The sequence below is a fragment of the Melitaea cinxia genome, chromosome 18 (assembly GCF_905220565.1).
Source record: "Melitaea cinxia chromosome 18, ilMelCinx1.1, whole genome shotgun sequence".
NCBI classification, from domain to species: domain Eukaryota; kingdom Metazoa; phylum Arthropoda; class Insecta; order Lepidoptera; family Nymphalidae; genus Melitaea; species Melitaea cinxia.
This window is the reverse complement of record NC_059411.1, coordinates 5,180,317-5,198,608: the sequence shown is the minus strand read 5'-3', so window position 1 is coordinate 5,198,608 and position 18,292 is coordinate 5,180,317. Positions and strand designations below refer to the sequence as shown.

General features: G+C 33.2%; 1 protein-coding gene across 1 annotated transcript; it reads left to right on the top strand.

Moving 5' to 3' along the window:
- Positions 1-694: 694 nt before the first annotated feature.
- Positions 695-13,740, top strand: LOC123662080 (DDB1- and CUL4-associated factor 5). The gene is made up of 13 exons (XM_045596970.1): positions 695-910; positions 3,717-3,874; positions 4,759-4,918; positions 5,864-5,993; positions 6,514-6,800; positions 7,151-7,269; positions 8,017-8,142; positions 8,489-8,702; positions 9,713-9,818; positions 11,285-11,453; positions 12,556-12,655; positions 12,735-12,827; positions 13,017-13,740. Exons 1-13 carry the CDS (start codon positions 721-723, stop codon positions 13,658-13,660), a joined length of 2,496 nt encoding a protein of 831 aa, XP_045452926.1. The 5' UTR covers positions 695-720; the 3' UTR covers positions 13,661-13,740.
- Positions 13,741-18,292: the final 4,552 nt, after the last annotated feature.

The following is an 18,292-nucleotide window of genomic DNA, read 5'->3' as shown; positions in this document are numbered from 1 at the left end:
TTTATTTGTTCAAACAATTTATATATATTTAAAAATTAAGGAAAGTGGAGCTGTTCAAATCTGTATTTGAGCAATTATAAATGCAATTTCAGCAGGGTTTTAACACGTTGAGCAATTTAAAATATTGTATACATCAAAAGATATAGGAGTTTGAAAATATTGATAAATGAATTTTTTTCAACGACTTTTTTGATTTTTAATTAAATAATTTGAAGTGAGCAATTTAAAAGGACAACGTAGTTGAATTGAGCAATTCAAAATCTATCAATTAGTATTTTTTTTATTACAAATATCATTATTTTGCAGGCTGGGGTGGGGTAGGTCAGTATAGCTGGCTATATAGGAACGGCTTTACAGTAAATTAAATTGACGTCACACTGTAAAGTGGTCGCAGTCTCGCAGTGCAACACAGACATAAAATAACATGTCAAAATTCAGTAATTGCACAAAACTCAAAAAATTTCTATGGGTATTTTTATCATACAATATAATTTTTAAAACTTAAGTGACTAATACTAAACAATATTTTGTCCTTTATACGGAGAAACTTGTGACGGCTTGAAACTTGCTTATAAAAGTGTAAAAACTGATATGATTTGTTTTTACCTTGAAATGGAGCGTAAGATTGTTTTTAAAAATAAAATACAGCTGATTGTGTGAAGTAAGAGTGAAGTTTGAAGTTTGTTGCATTCTTTGGGAAATGGTGGTTTTGCTCTAAACATGGCGAATATATCAAATCCTTTACCTTATATTACTAAAAGAGAATATGGACTTTTACATAATCTTAAATCGCAGTTATTTAATAAACGGCTTAATGCAGCCAAAAACTTATATCGCCGGGATTTAGTTTGCCATTATGGATGTGTCAATGCCATTGAATTTTCGAGCAATGGCGAATTATTCGTATCAGGTAATATAAACTATATATTTGCAAGCTTGAATACGTAAACTTTGTCTGTAATATTGAGATTGTGTTTCCGGCAATGTTTTGTGTAATAGTGTCTAATAAATATTATTATTTTTCTTATCATTGCTGATAACACCTAGTGGGTGTGTGAGCATAACAGTTGACAATGTTTGAATTTGAATGTTTATTTCAATACACATAATATTTATGACATTTCAGTAGGTACTGTCGTATAATATTAGTAATATTTTTAAAATTCAATATCTTTAATGCACTGAAAAATGCATGACATCTTATTATTTAAAATTAGTGTGATATTTTTTTTTGCAATGCATATATAATTATTGAGTAAGAAAGATCATGAGATAAGTGAAATATGAAATGAAGCAAAGATTCCTTTGATTTTTATGAATAAATTCTGTAACTACAAAACAAATTTTATTACAACTTAGTAGAATTTTATTACAACTTATTCTAGCAGCACAATAGCTATTACTAATACATTAAAAGAACTGGTGCTTGTTATGTGGTCTTATTTAAATTTGAACAAAATCTGAAAAGTAATTTTCAAGCTATCTCTGATACCGAATATTTACTTGACTATTATTTGGTTACCTGCGTTGTATACTGGTTGATGTATTTAAGTCAGTTTTTTTTTTGTTTCTGAACAAATAACTATTTTCTACACAAAACTTTTAAAAATTTGTTACAAATTAAAAAATCCTTAAAAGCTGCAAGTGAAATAACAGACTATATAATAAATTGATAATTTTTCATTATTCATCGTTGTGTCCATTTATTATAAATATTCTTGACGATTAGCAGGAAAGTGGACATAGGGTGCCAATCAAACCACCAATTGCAAATTCATGCGACGTTTCGATCCTTTATTGGACCATCATCAGGCATCTATAAAATATAAAATCATTGAAGAAAGCTGTATACATAAACCAATCCACAACAACAACCAAACAAAAAGAAACCAAATCCTCAGTACCTTTACATACGGTAGTCAAAAGACATCTCCCCGTCAAAGTTCTTTAAGTAAGATTCTAAATTCCAATACATTATATATTATTTTTTTATATTTAAGTTATATTCGAAACTGTAATCTCTAAATTTTGAAAATTTAAACTACAACATTTGAATTTAATAGGTAACAATATGCACACTTTTAAGTTATTAAGTTTTTGATTTTACAATTTCAAGGCATCAAATTCTCCGAACTTGACTATTGAACTGCATCTAAAACACCAATCATATATGTACACACAAAACCATCAAAGACTGACAATATCTGCACAACGATCAACAACCAACATTTTATATTACCTTTACATATGTTAATTAACTTTATAATTTTTTTCCTCCTATTTTGGTTCCTTTAATTTATATTATTTCTACTCACATGTATTTTTCTTCAATTTTATATATTAATTTTTATTATTCATTATTTAAATTGTTAAGATTTAAAAAATATTAGTCATTTCTTATCAAATTGTCATTAAAATTATGTCATTTAAACGTTTTGTTTATATGTTTTTTGTAACTAGCCAATTTTAAATGACATAATTTTAATGACAATTTGATAAGAAATGACTAATATTTTTTAAATCTTAACAATTTAAATAATGAATAATAAAAATTAATATATAAAATTGAAGAAAAATACATGTGAGTAGAAATAATATAAATTAAAGGAACCAAAATAGGAGGAAAAAAATTATAAAGTTAATTAACATATGTAAAGGTAATATAAAATGTTGGTTGTTGATCGTTGTGCAGATATTGTCAGTCTTTGATGGTTTTGTGTGTACATATATGATTGGTGTTTTAGATGCAGTTCAATAGTCAAGTTCGGAGAATTTGATGCCTTGAAATTGTAAAATCAAAAACTTAATAACTTAAAAGTGTGCATATTGTTACCTATTAAATTCAAATGTTGTAGTTTAAATTTTCAAAATTTAGAGATTACAGTTTCGAATATAACTTAAATATAAAAAAATAATATATAATGTATTGGAATTTAGAATCTTACTTAAAGAACTTTGACGGGGAGATGTCTTTTGACTACCGTATGTAAAGGTACTGAGGATTTGGTTTCTTTTTATTTGGTTGTTGTTGTGGATTGGTTTATGTATACAGCTTTCTTCAATGATTTTATATTTTATAGATGCCTGATGATGGTCCAATAAAGGATCGAAACGTCGCATGAATTTGCAATTGGTGGTTTGATTGGCACCCTATGTCCACTTTCCTGCTAATCGTCAAGAATAAATTGATAATATTTTAAGGACTGTTTTTAAAAACATCAACATTTAATACATATAATTACAACTAAATAAACACTGTTGTTAGTACATGCTACAAAATATATAAAGATGAGAATTATTAAAAAATAATATGAACAAGTGTTCATATTATTTTTTCCATTAATATTTTGCATTGAATATCATTTGTCTTAATATAAATAATCGAAACAAAAATTGGTAAATATAATCATCACTATCACTACATAGTATAAAACAAAATTGCTTCCCGCTGTTTGTATGCTTAGACCTTTAAAACTACGCAACGGATTTTGATGCGGTTTTCTTTAGTAAATAGAGTGATTCCAAAGGAAGTTTTATATATAAAATACATGCATAATATAGTAGAGGAACACTGATAGTTTTTAATGTGATGTCATAAATTAACACATTTTTTTGTGCATATATTTATTTTATATCTTATATTTAGTATCAACATTGCACCTGTGCAAAGCCGGGGCGGGTCGCTAGTTAACACTAATTAACTTATGTGTACTTAGGTGGAGATGACAGGAGGGTGATGTTGTGGCAGTTTGGTCAGGCTATATTAGGATATGGAAAACCTGAACCCATGAAAGCTTTACATCAATCGAACATATTCTGCTTGGGTATCACTTCAGACAATCAGAAAATATATTCAGGAGGAAATGATGATGTTGTAAGTTATATTTATGTGTACTGTTTCTGTACAACAGTATGATAACAGTACAATACAATATACTTTATTATACAACCAAAAAGTCATATAACATAGCCATAATTATGTGAAGAAGGCAATATAATCTAATATGTAAAATTCTTGTGTCGCGGTGTTTGTAGTTAAACTCCTCCGAAACAGCTTTAATGATTCTCATGAAATTTTGTGTGCTTGGGTAGGTTTGAGAATCGAAGAACATCTATTTTTCATCCCCCTAAGTTACAAGGGGGAGATTAAGGGGGTTAATAATATATGCCAAAAAACGTTTGCTGGGTCAGCTAGTATAATTATAATATTCAATAAGTAACAAAAACAACATCCGGCCAAGTGCTAGTAAGACTCGCGCACTAAGGGTTCCGTGCAATTGACTATTTTACGCAAAAATTTTTGTCTAATTGTTTTTTTTTTATTTTTATTTTATTATTTATTATTAAAGTAAATATACAATTAAGTATTTTGTGAATGTTTTAAGTGCCTACCTGTTAAAATTTATTAATATTGAGCAAAAATAGGCAAAAAATGATGGTTTTTGTATGGAAGCCCTCCTTAAACATTTATTTTATTTTGTTTTTAGTATTTGTTGTTATGGCGGCAACAGGAATACATAATTTGTAAAAATTTCAACTGTCTAGCTATCACAGTTCTTGAGGTACAGCCTGGTGACAGACAGACAGGACGGGGAAGTCTCAGTAATAGGGTCCCGTTTTTACTCTTTGGGTACAGAACCTTAAAAACTACCAATTAAAATTCCCACAAATACATACATACATACACAATTTAAATAAACAGATTTACAGTCTTTTTTTGTAGCTTTCAATTATGAAATCGATAATATTGTTTCACAGGCTATAGTGCATGATTTAGAGAGTAAACGTCCACTAGAAGTTCTACAGCATCAAAGGGCAGTTTGTAGTCTTAGCATAGACCCATTTAATGAGCGTGTTGTGACTACCGCTGGCAATGATGGAAGATTACTACTGTTTGATACTAGGCAATCTGTACATGGTAAATTTCTAATCTATGTATTTGTAATCTGTGAATTTTATTTGCTGTTGATTTTAAGTTGTCTTAAAAGAGAAACTATATAATTATTTAACAAAGCGCTGTTAAGTTAAACTAAATATATTTATGGCTTACATTATTTTTATAATGTATGTAACTTATAAAGTATGAAGTATTGTTAGTACCTTCTTATTAATTTTTTAATTCATATAATATTTATTTAGATTCCTATAACTTTAAAACAATTTTCGGTGAATACCATATATAGTTCGCGTCATGTAAAAAGAACGCTGGCCTTGAAGCTGCGCAGAAGCGATTTATCGGTCTATTTGGTGGTACGGGTAGGGGGACGGGAGTGTTTATCACTGTCGCATGCTTGCCGGTGTGCTATTGGTTGACAGCGGTTGACAGTTCGACGTCGACTCAAATTATTATCGCGCACAAAAGTTTTAAATTACAAAATTCTCCATTTACTATTTATTTCACTAAAAAACAATTATCAATTTATCATTTTAAACACATAAAAACTATTAAGATACGAATATCGAGAGTACAGATAATAATTATTTTTGAATACGACATTTCAATAACTAAAAAAATTTGTTATTGCTTTTGTTTAAAAAAAAATTGTGATTTTGTAAAGTGATAATTATTATACTTATTTGGTCCGAATAATTCGCACTGGTATTTCTAGTATTTTTTAATGTACCTACCAATAACCATTATACGAAGCCGCGAGTGGAAGCCTAATTAAAAAATAAAACAGTAGTACTTGTGCGCGAGTATACCCATGCGCAAACGCACCCCCTCCAGTTTCTTTCAGCGTTCTTTTTACATGACGCGAACTATACCTTATATTAGTAAATGTAAATGTGTAAATAATTATTATTAAGTATCAAAAGCAAAAAAAATTGTAACAATAACAATTCATCAAATTTATATTTTCAGAGTCATTAGTTATAGCAAGAAGTCGGAAAGTATTTCATGGAGTAATGTTCCACCCACAGCAAGTTGGTATGCTAGTCTCTGCTAATGCGAGAGATGGTGTCGCTCTGTGGGACTTAAGGTCACCTAAACAGTAAGTATTATATTTATTTTGTTGAGGTAATACTAGATTTCTATCTTTCTTTGTGCTCTTTATTGTATATGTATTAGTGCGTACTATATTAGAGCAACATTATAAATAAATAAATTGAATGTAAAGAAAATACATAAGTACCTATACAATAAGCAGTGCAACAAATAATTTAGACATCCTTGCCGTTTTCGGTTACTGTGACTTCTGCTTCTAGTCGATGAGTAGAGTTCCGTGCTTGGCTTTTATGTCACTTACGTAGCCAATTTTAATTTTGAAAATAGCCATTTCAAGAATAATAATAATAATAATTTTGAAAATTCGCCATTCAAACATTAAAAATTGACTCCATTAAAAAACTGACTTAAAGAAAAATATTTTTTTAGTATAAAGTGTACATGGGTGTAATAAATATAAAATAGTTTTATAAGTTGCTAGGAGTTAATATTATAATATATAATGAATAATTATATTTCAATAACAAAAAAATTATTTTAAAAAATCGTTCTATTATTCTATTTAGTCCAGTAATCCGCTATGTGGGCAACAATGGCTCCTGTCAGAACAGTATGAGCGTTAGTTTCAATCAAACTGGAACGCACATCCTTGCCCTGCGGCGCCGCCTAGCACCTGTGTTATACGCAGTACAGTCCCCGGAGCCCGTCGCAGAGTTTCACCACCAGGACTATTACAATTCGTGCACTATGAAGAGCTGTTGCTTTGCTGGCAAGAGTGACCAATTTGTGCTGTCAGGATCGGATGACTTTAATCTCTATATGTGGAAAGTACCAGATACGGGAGGTGGTTATGGTTAGTTTTTATGTCATATGATAGTAATATAATAATTTATTATATTTTTAAGTTACTGCATATAATATGTTGTATCTTTAATTGTACAATTTTTACTCCATTTTTATAATAAAAATGAGTGGGAAACTTTTGATATTTCTACTGTATACAAACACCATTTTAATAAAAACCCATATTTAATCATAATTTAATATGGTAGGTATTTTTCTGAAATACTGGGTTTTCTATATTAAAGATATAATGCTTACAATACTAATAGAATTAATATGATGACTGTTTATACTAATTTTTTATATAACATACTAAATTAATAGTAAAGTAATTAAATAATGAATGATGATGTTTTTCAGATATGGCGATAGAGTCGCCGCATATAGTTCTGTACGGTCATCGATCAATTGTGAATCAAGTGCGTTACAACCCTCATTATTGTCTCATCGCATCATCGGGTGTGGAAAAAATTATAAAGGTACATTAACAAAATAGTTAACATAATGTTTATATCATATATTTTTATTGCATGTATTGTTTAACATAATAACTACGAAACTAGATATATAAAAACTTTGTTAGTATGTACTTTAATATTATATCTTTTCAAGCTTATGAGTTCCTCTTAAAAACAGGTTTTAAAATTTAAACTTGGTGTATGTGTATAAATTATAAAGGCCAAAGTTTGTATTTATGGATGTTTGTTCCTCTTCACGCAAAAACTACCAAATGGATTTTAATGAAAGTTTACAATAATATAACTTATACATTAGAATAACACATAGGCTATAATTTTTAAAGATGGTGTGTGATTTGTCCAAAACATATCAATAATTGTCAAGTATGTTGGAATAAAATCTGCCATCTGCGAGCTATTCTGGCGTACGCTGCAAAAACTGTAGAGTTTACACGTATATAATGTAAAAGAGAAATGTTTATCTTAATTAGTCCTACAAAAAAGTCAGCGACAGCATATATCTATCTTTTATGAGTAAGCCATTATCGCAAAAACAGTGAACCATAAATACAATAAAAATTGATAATATATTTCTAATGTACATTTGGTAGTAACAAATGGATTTTTATGTCGCAGAACCAATTTTGATGAATTTTGGTATAAAGATAGATATTGTGAAGCTAATAAGCTACTCGAAGTACTTACTTAAGCCTACGCAGACAAAGTCATGTAAGTATGATATGTTGACCGTGGTTAAACCCGTTCCAGATCTGGTCGGGGCTGGAGTACCCGGGCATGCGCGGGGCGCTGCTGGAGGAGGCGCAGGGCTCCGACAACCCGCGCGAGATGTACAGCCACGAGGACTACGTGTCCCTCGTTCACCACAGCGGGCAGGTCGGACGATGTTTTTAGACATGATGCCGAATTGGCTTTTATTCATTCTTTGACGCTGGGAAATGATAGATGCATATGCAAGAAAAACTTATTAAAATTAATGTTTTTTAAAATAAGGACAAAGTCAAAATTATTTGTACATTATATTGGACTTACTTCGAAAGGAATTAAACCGGTTTTATTCTTGAATAGTAGAAACTTCTGGTAAAATTCGTTCGAAAAGTTTAAATTTGGAGATGACAACTTTAAAAAATACCCTCTAATATAGATTGCATTATGGCCTATGTATGACTCCTAGTATGTCTGTTGATATATGTCTTTTTAATTAATTTTTTTCTTACAATAGTATCTGTCACATAACTACGCTGAACAATCAACGAGTGAAGATCCACGCATGATGGCGTTTTTCGATTCGTTGGTTCAACGTGAGCTCGAGTGTCTCGCTGAAGAAACGGACTCATTGGACGGGTCCAGCTCGGGCTCGGTACACGGAAATGTTTCTGACTCCAGTGACAGCGATCACATTGTTGTTGATTTCCTACCATTACCACCCAAGAGAGGTAAATTAGGAAACTAAAATAAGCTATATGAATATAAGAAGCGTCTGGTAGTGAGTGACCTATGACGTAATAGTGCTAGTAAAAGGGAGGAGCGAGTCGTGTAAAAATTGAAATATTTTTGTCACACTCACACGCACTAGCGTAATTTGTAAATATTTAATAATAAACTTAGATGAGATGGCGTGTGGTGGTGATTGATGTGGTGTTAATGCTAGTAGAAAGAAAGGCTTCAATTAACTAGAAAGTTCAAAGTATTGCATACAAAACTAAGCATTACTTCTGTGCCTCCTGTGATTAGTGATACAAAAAATTATCACTTTGCAGATTTCAAAATATTCTTATTCGTGAACTGAGTCGGCTAGTTTCAACTGGAATATCTTTTGTTGACTAAAACATTCTCTTTCAAGATGTGTTTTAGTTATTTATAGCAAATATTTCTTTTAAATATAGTTTAAAAAATACTTGATTTGTGCCCTTTTTTCACAATTATTAAATGTTTAAATTATATGATAAAAGACACCCATTGTCACTCACTCGTCTTTTCACATAATTTACCTGAATTAAACTAGTACAGTTTACGACAGTTGAAATTTGAAAAATTGAATTATATATACGAAAAATGTACATTAAATTAAATGTGAAATTCAATACAATTGCATTTAAGTCACAATACACAAAAATATTGATGAATATTTAGAGTTATTGAGTGATTGACTATAAACAAAGGGACACACAAGGTTGACAAACAGGGTTTGACAAACAGGACACAGGGTTGACAAATATCGATAATCACGAATTTTTTAAGAGTTATATCACTTTAAAAAAAATACATAACTATAACTCGAACTTATCACTTTTCACAGGAGGCACAAATTTCTAGTTATTGAAAATTGTAAATCATAACATTTGTTTTAGTAATAATATGATTTTTTTTGTTAATGTGAATTATGCTGTAAACATAGCTTGTAGTAGTTTTTTTTTTAATTTTTTTAAGTAACAACATTTTTCAGTAACTCCAAACGGAAGTCGAAGTCAGCGGTGTCAAAATCGATTGGCGCGTCTTGTCGCATCTAGGTATCCAAAGAGCGTCCGGTCTCAGAAACATGGTCCTCTTAGGTGATTTAAACTTTATTTATACATTTTTTTATAATAGTTTTACTAACTGTGCCCTGCGGTTTCACTCGTCGGCATTAATCAAAACTGGAGAAAGCTACATATCTGTGCAAAATTTTGTTAAAATAAGTCCAGTAGTTTCCATATAGAGTATCATAGAGGAGAACCTTAGCAGAAATTGTACGTGAACAAAATTAAGCACTAGTTAGTACAGCTCATTACTATGTAACTATAAAAAAGACAAAGAAAGAGAAAAAAGAAGAAAGAAGGTAAAAAAGGTAAAGGTCATTGACACGACACTAACCTACACAAGACGGTAATTTTTTAAATAATAACTAGCTGTGCCTGCGACTTCATCCGCGTGGAATTTAACAAAAAGTTTATTTATTTTTTAATTTTTATGCAGTGTTATAAAATAAATAAATTTCTAAAATAAAAGTAGCCTAAGTTACTCCTTATTACATCAGATATCTGCCAGTGTAAGTCCCGTCAAAATCGGTCCATCCGTTTCAGAGATTAGCCGGAACAATCAGATAGACAGTCAGACAGACAAAAATTGTAAAAAATGTAATTTTGGTATAAAGCTGAGAGCATTTAGTGAAAAGCTGTTATTTTAATATTACAAACAGGCACTCCCAATTTTATTTATTTGTATAGATTATCAACTATTTAATTTTATTAAAGCTTTAGGGTATAGGTATAGGGGTAGGGATTAGATTGCATATTTAGGTTATAATATCGATTCTGTATCGCAATTAAATGGAATAACGTTGTAAACAGATAACAATAAAATTTCAAAGTATCTTCAGATGCAAGGCATCGCTCTAATTAAGATAAATATTTAATGGAATAACGCCATGGGCGTTAAAGGGTGGAAAAAGCTTGGTTAAAGATGGTCGACATTACAGAAACAGAATTAAAGACGTAAATTTACTAGCCGACGGTATCGTACCTATATATTAATATCTGGAACAGCCCGACTTGTTAAGCAACACAACCTTACAAGTTATCACACCTATGTAATACTCTATCTCTACTAATATATAGTTCTCAAGTGGTTTTGTGTTAAAAAAAGGGAACTAACAAACACCTCACAACCTTAATGTTTGTCATAAACTCGTTCATATTTAATTTTCCAAAATTTAATCAGATTATATCTGTTTTCGAACATAATTTACTGAAAATTTCAATATACATTTTACAAAAAAAAAAAAAAATAGACGTTATTTTTGTGTTAAGATGTGGTATAAAATCTCACCACATATCAGTGAGGTAGGGGTTTAGTAACGCCTACCTTGAAATAGAAAAAAAAAATAAAAAATAAAAATTGCATGTATTTAGAATAAAAAAGGACATGGGTTTATAAGCCCGTGGATGTATATGACTTGTAAAAAAAAAAAAAAGTGAGGTAGGGGTTAAGGTTTCAAAAGACATCGCGTGATCGCTGGACGAGCCCCGTGGCCCTGCAGGAGGAGCAAGCAGCCGCGCGCGTGCGTGCGCCGGGCGAGCGCGAAGGGCTCGCGCGCGCGCGGCCCGCGCCGCCCCGCGCCCCGCCGCGCGCCGCGCCGCGCACCGCCCTCCAGCGGGCACACCGACTCCGACGAGCCGGCGCGGTGTGGCCACAGGCGCTCCGGCAGGGTGAGTGGCCTCTACTTACCCCTTCTTGTTATTCATTTCTTCTATATTATGTCTGTGTTGTGTTACTGCGTGGCTACGGTACTAAAGAATATAGCACCCCCTCTCTTCCCGTGGGTGTCGTAAGTGGCGATTAAGGGATAACACAGTTCCGCTACCGCCTTGGAATTTAAAAAGCCGACCGGTGGCGGGATAACCATCTAACTGCTGGCTTTGAAATACACATGCCGAAGACGGGCAGCAGCGTCTTCGGTGCGACAAAGCCAATACTGCGGTCACCAACGCGCCTGCCCAGCGTGGTGACTATGGGCAAAACACATGAGTTCAGGTTATTTTTGGCGTAAACTTGTGAAGGCCTATGTCCAGCAATAGACTGCATAGGCTGTAATGATGAATGATGTTGTGTCTAAACGTGTCGAAATGACGTTCAATAATAGAGAGGTAGTTTCTACTTTCATTCGTGAGCCTTTAATAGTACACTGCTGAGCGATGATCTCCCTTTATGTTCGCCACTTCTTAACCCTGCCTCTTCTTAATCCAGCAGCTTCCCGCTGTCTTCTTTAAGTCGGCAGTCCCCCCGATTGGAAGGCGGCCTGTTCTCTTTTTGCCGAAACGTGGTCGCCATTCGAGAACCTTCCCCATCGGTTATCGGTTCTCCTTGCAATATGGCCTGTCCCGTTGCCACTTTAACTGGCAAATTTTGAGAGCTATAGCGGTGACTTTCCTTCGTTTACGAATTTCATCTTCCCGGATTCTGTTACGCAAAAAATACCAAGCATAGCTCTCTCCATCGGTCGCTGAGTGACCTTAAGCCTATGGAAAAAGATAATGGTAAAAGACAACTCTCAGCGCCGTAGATCATCACTGACAACACACTGTGCTTGACACCTTTGACGAGAAGATACTTTGTTATTTCCCCGAACGTTCCCGGAACGAATTTATCGATTCGTCCGTAGTTTCACTTTTATACATTCTATCAGTATCTTTTTTTTATTGTTCTTTGTTTCTTCTGTCTTTTCTAGGAATACATGAATTTATCATTTCATTTATCTAATTGCAAAATTAAAAAAAAATGACATAATAAGAGAATAAATTAAAATTTTAGATCATCCGGCCAGTTAGGAGAAGAATGAACATCACGAGAAGTACGAAAAGGAAAAACAAAGTCACTAGTTATAGGAAAGTTATGAATTTAAGAAGTAACGGTAAGAATATAAATGTTTTAAAATTAGATTAAATACTATATATAATACAAAATTTAAACTGTTATAACCATTTTTCTAGGTAATGTAATGGCTCAAGACAGTAGTGATAACAATAATTTTTCAAATTTCGACAATTACGAAGATAATTTAGCTTTACCTAGCACAAGTACAGGTACGATTACTTATTTTAGTATTGCGAAATATTTATGATTTATATTATAAACCAAAAAATAAAAAAATAAAAATTAACTCGTAACGACTTAAAATTGAACATATTCTAATGTTACTATTGTGCAAGAACTTTTATTTGTAGTTTTATATGACTTAATATCTTTATTACGAAAATATTTTGAATTTTTAGGATATAGGGGCCAAAACAATTCAGCGCTTTTTCGAATAGCCGAGGTGGATTCTGATGACGATCAGTCAGTGAGCAGTCGACCAATTTCGCCCAGGAACCAAAACGGTAACCAGGGCATTCCTACTAATCTAGTTAGCATCGTACCAACCCCTATAAACGGTTCGCGAGATTCTCTAAGCGATTCATTAAGAGTGGAACCACCAGGATCCGAGAGCAATAATTCGTCTCCACCCCCCGAAAGTCGGCTGAGAATTAATTTAAGGCGCGTCAGAAGAAATGGACGACTCAACCTCCATTCCGACTCGAGTGAGTCACCGCCACCCAAAGAATCCACTGAAGCGACATCATCAGTAACAACAAGGCTATCACCAAAGGTTGGCTACAACTGGACGGTAGCGAGGCTCATGAATGAGACCAATGAAAGTGAATTGGAAAGCAGTTGTAGCACGGAAAGTAGTTTATGGCTCGCCCCAAATACTCGGACTCCAGATAGTGGAGTTGGTACTGTGGCTGGTAGTAGTTCAAGGTATCAGCAACCTGATGATGTGTCAGACGATCCTGAGTATCAAGCACATAAGTTCAGGCAGCGAGTGAAAAAAGCTCGCCGTAATTACAGGACTCATATGGATTCTGATTCCAACTGAAGGAAAATATATTAAACTCCATTTCCTTACAGTTTGAACAAAATATAAACATTTAAAAGCTTGAAGTATGAAACAGAAATTTTAGATCAAATTTCGTTATTTGACTTTAAAAAAAATGCGTAGTTGATTTTTATTTGTTTACATTTTGTGCAACTTAAATAAATGGGTCATAGATTTTTATTAAATTGTGTTCCGTGATATTTTAGTTTATATACTTTAAAGTTTATGTTATTTTATCGTTAGTTATCTACTTCAAAGTCAAGTTGAAGTTCTTCTTTAAGTGGTAAGTACCAACGACTGTAAGCTTAAATGTTGTGATTATTAAGGGAATCTAACTTTCAAGGTTTTTTTTAATAAACTTATGTACATATTGAAACCTATTTACCTATGTGTAAGGCCTTCACAATTAGAAACAATATGTCCTGTTCTAAAATCCCTATTTTTAATCTTAGCTAAATGCTTTTTAAAATTTGCTTTGTAATCAACAATTCCTAAATTTATAAAAAATGTATGAATACATTCAATACGCATATTTTGTTACTTACATTTGCGTTAATTAATAATAGCTTGTTTCGCTGGTTTCTAATAATGCTATCTGAAGTTTGACAGTATCCAATAAAAATTTATGACATATTCTTCTTTTTCAACATCAACCCTAACTTTATCTGTTAGATAATTATAGGGAGTCTTCCATTAATCATATGAGGCTCTAAAGAGGGGGAACTTTAGTAGTTTTTCTTTTAAACAAGTATTAAAAATAATTTGTGCGCGACATTTTGTGGTAAAAATAGAACAGTACAGTGTATCTTTTATAAAAAAATGTGAAAAGACTCAAAATGTGCCTCGAACTGAAACTGTATTAACTACTGACTCAAAGATGTAGTACGAAAACTAAATCTTTTACGCATGTTTTTAAACAGCCATGAATTGTGCTGGTTGCGCTGGCGGTTGTGGGTTCGATCTTCGCACATGACATACATTTGTATTGGCCATACAGGTGTTTGCCGTGGTCTAGATGTTTGAGCAGTCCTTGTGGGTCATCCCACCGTGCCTCGGAGAGCACGTTAAGCCGTCGGTTCCGGTTGTTATCATGTACACCTAATAGCGATCGTTACTCGTAGTAGGGAATATATCCGCCAAGTCGCGACAGACCAGCTATATATAGCTATGGTATACGAGGTCTGTTCAAAAAGTATCGCGAATTTTGTATTTTTTCAAAAAGTATTTATTTATTCATGAATATATATTTTGTCTCCTTCAAAGTAATCCCCCTTGGATATAATGCAATTGTGCCAACGCTTTTTTCCGATCCTCGAAGCACTTAAAAAAATCATTTTTCGTGATCTTGTTCAGCTCCTCCTTCGATGCCGTCTTTTTCTCCTCACGTGCCGTAGCGTCATCCTTTCGTGGGAGTTTCAGTTTCAGGAACAGGAAAAAGTTATATGGAGCCAGGACTGGAGAATACGGTGGCTGTGGGACCATTACTGTTTTGTACAAATATTCGTGTACAAGCAACGATGTTACGCAGGGGCGTTATCACGGTGCGAAAGCCAGTTTTTGTTCTTTCACAAATCGGGTGTTTCTGGCGGATCGCTTCGCGCATATTGCGCATAATTTGCAGGTAATGTTCCTTATTGACCGTACTACCCTGTAGCAAGAACTTATGATGCACCACGCCTCTGCAGTCGAAGAAAACGGTGAGCAAAACCTTCACGTTCGACCGAACTTGGCGCGCTTTTTTCAGTCTTGGCTCATGCGGCAGTTTCCATTGGGATGATTGAACTTTGGTTTCCACGTCATAATCATAAACCCATGATTCGTTACCAGTCAACCTTTGGAGCACATTTGAGTCGTCACGGACAGAGTCCAACATCTCCTGAGCAATGTTAACGCGATGCTGTTTTTGGACGAAATTGAGCAATTTTGCACGAATTTCGCGGCGACCTGACTCATGCATCATTAGTTACAATCGAATGACTCGTGCCAATAGGTCTTCACCACTCCTCTAACGGTGATTCAACGATTGGGCAATAATATTTTCTTCACTTTATCAATGGTTTCGTCTGTTGTTGACATGCTCGGGCGTCCTCACGATGTTCGTCGTTCACATCTTCTCGACCCTCTGAGAACATTTTGTATCACCGATAAACGTTGCTTTGGTCCAAGGTAGCTTCACCATATGCCACAGTCAGTATTCGGAATGCGTCCGCTCACTTTATTTTGTTTTTCACACAATATTTAATACAGATTCTTTTATCTATTTTTGGGAATAGGCAAAAGTCGAAGACGAGCCAAAACACACCCAAGCAAAACAGCTGTCAAAATTTAACTTAACATTCAAAATGGCCGACCTTGTTAGCATAAGTATGGGACTTGAGTACCAACGTAACGCTACAAAAAAAATCAAAAATCAAATATACGTAGCCCGTAGAAAATCGATATTCGCGATTCTTTTTGAACAGACTATGTATATCCACCAACCCGCATTGGAGCAGCGTGGTGGATTAAGCTCTGATCCTTCTCCTACACGGGGAAATAGGCCTATGCAAAGTAGTGGGATATTATAGGCTGAAGCGTGTTTTTAAATTTGAACAATATTTCAAAACCCTTTGGTTGTGTGGGTGTGAAGAAAGCAATAAATGATTTGTTTGCCGTGTCTGGTGTTTGGAGCTGGCGCCTGCAGTAGTAGTGAATCTGCATGGATGGAATAGATTTTCTATACAAGTAAATCAATGGTAAGGTCTAGTTTTTCGTATATTTTTTGTGAACCCTCCATCAGAAAATGATATGAGCCGTCTCTGTATAAAACCAAAGGGGGGGGGGGGTGATAAGGGGGTTAAAGTTTTGGTAAAAAATCTGAGTAAAACCTGAGAATCAAAAGTTTGTAGTAAATTACTTGAAGTGTCCTTATAAATATTTATTATGCCCTGTTGATAAAGCCTATTCTGGACTTACGTGTGAGATAAACTTAACCTTGACACAGACTTTCAAGGAACTTATCTCCGGTCACTCAAATAACAGATAGACTTTAACCCCGCAGGTGGCAAAATAGGCAATTAATCAAAATAGCGAATAAAATAAATAGCGGAATTTAAGCGGATTGTAAGAAAATTCTTTCATAATATAATCATAAATCGAATAGTGTTAATTGTAACCAGCGAAACAAGACCTAAGACTCATTAATTTTAAAAACGCCCACGAGCTTAGTGTGTAAGTGTTAACTGATTATGTAATGATGTTATTAAAACCTATATGTTTTGAGTACCGTAGGAGGCCTTTGTTTACTTTATTTATATCAAAAATATATGTGATCTATTATTTAATTAAATGATAATTAGAATTAAGATATATTAATGTTTCCTTATATGGTTGGCATGTATCTGTGCTAATAAAATATATTCACATCAATTTTCAGTTTGTTGTTTGTTTCATACTATGTAGTATTTATTCACTCACATCTCTTAGTTTTATGTGATAAAAAAAAAAAACACTTAAAGACTTATAATAAAACAAAACCCAGACTTCAATTGATACCGAGTATTAATATAACGTAGATAGTCGAAAAAATAATCAATGAAATACGCATTATTAATAAGAATAAAACAACAACAACAAGAAAAAACACTCCTTTTTTAAGTTGGTTAAAAACAAAATCCTGTATGGTACCCCAATGGGAAAAACATAATGGGTTTATATAGTTTTTGTTTACATAATATTTCCTTTAATTAATTTTATTAGTTGAAAATTTGTATTTTTTTAATACAAACTAAAACCCGGTAATGTCGATTTGCCTCATACACATTGCAATCCACTCATTTAGGGCCTGTTTTACCAGTTCTGGATAAAGTTATTTAACGGATGACAGTAACCGACGTAAAAAGTTTTTTCATTATTCTTTTTACCATCGAATTCTATTATATTTATGACTATGAGAACTTCTATTCGCATACATATTACATAATCTTTAAGTTGCAGTTTATTATTTGAGTAGAAACAGGTCCTACTGGTAGTACTGGTAGTCTACCTCTTGCTGCTGACAGCGAGAGGTAGACTACCAGTTCTTTGTAACGTCATCAAATAGCGTTATCCATAACTGGTTAAAGGCAAAGGTGGAAAAAACGTATTAATATTTGTCTGTTCAATAAATAGTGAACGAGAATTCGTATAAAGCACAAATAGAACAGTTTGCAAATATATGTACAATAAACACTATGTCACATAACACAACACTGAAACCAAACGAAAATTGAGTTGGCAGTATATTCAAAAATTTTACATTTAAATAGGGTTGTACAAAAGTAATTATATTTGCTCGCAAACGATAAAAAAACTGACTTCGAGTACATGGACATTCAACGAAACAATGGTCAAGTAAATGAGCATTGTTAGAAATAGCTCGTAAAAAATACATCAAATCTCAATAAAATTTAAACGGGACTATATGACAAGTACCAGCTTTCGATTAAAAAAAGAATCAACAAAATCGGTTCACCCAGTATGAAAATGATGTGATCGTTTTTAAAGAGACATGGCTTAACAGCAGCGTATTTGATAATGAGTTGTTCGACGACCGGTACAGTATCTACAGGCAGGATCGGGAAAGTAGCGGGTTCCACAACAAAAAAAAAAAAA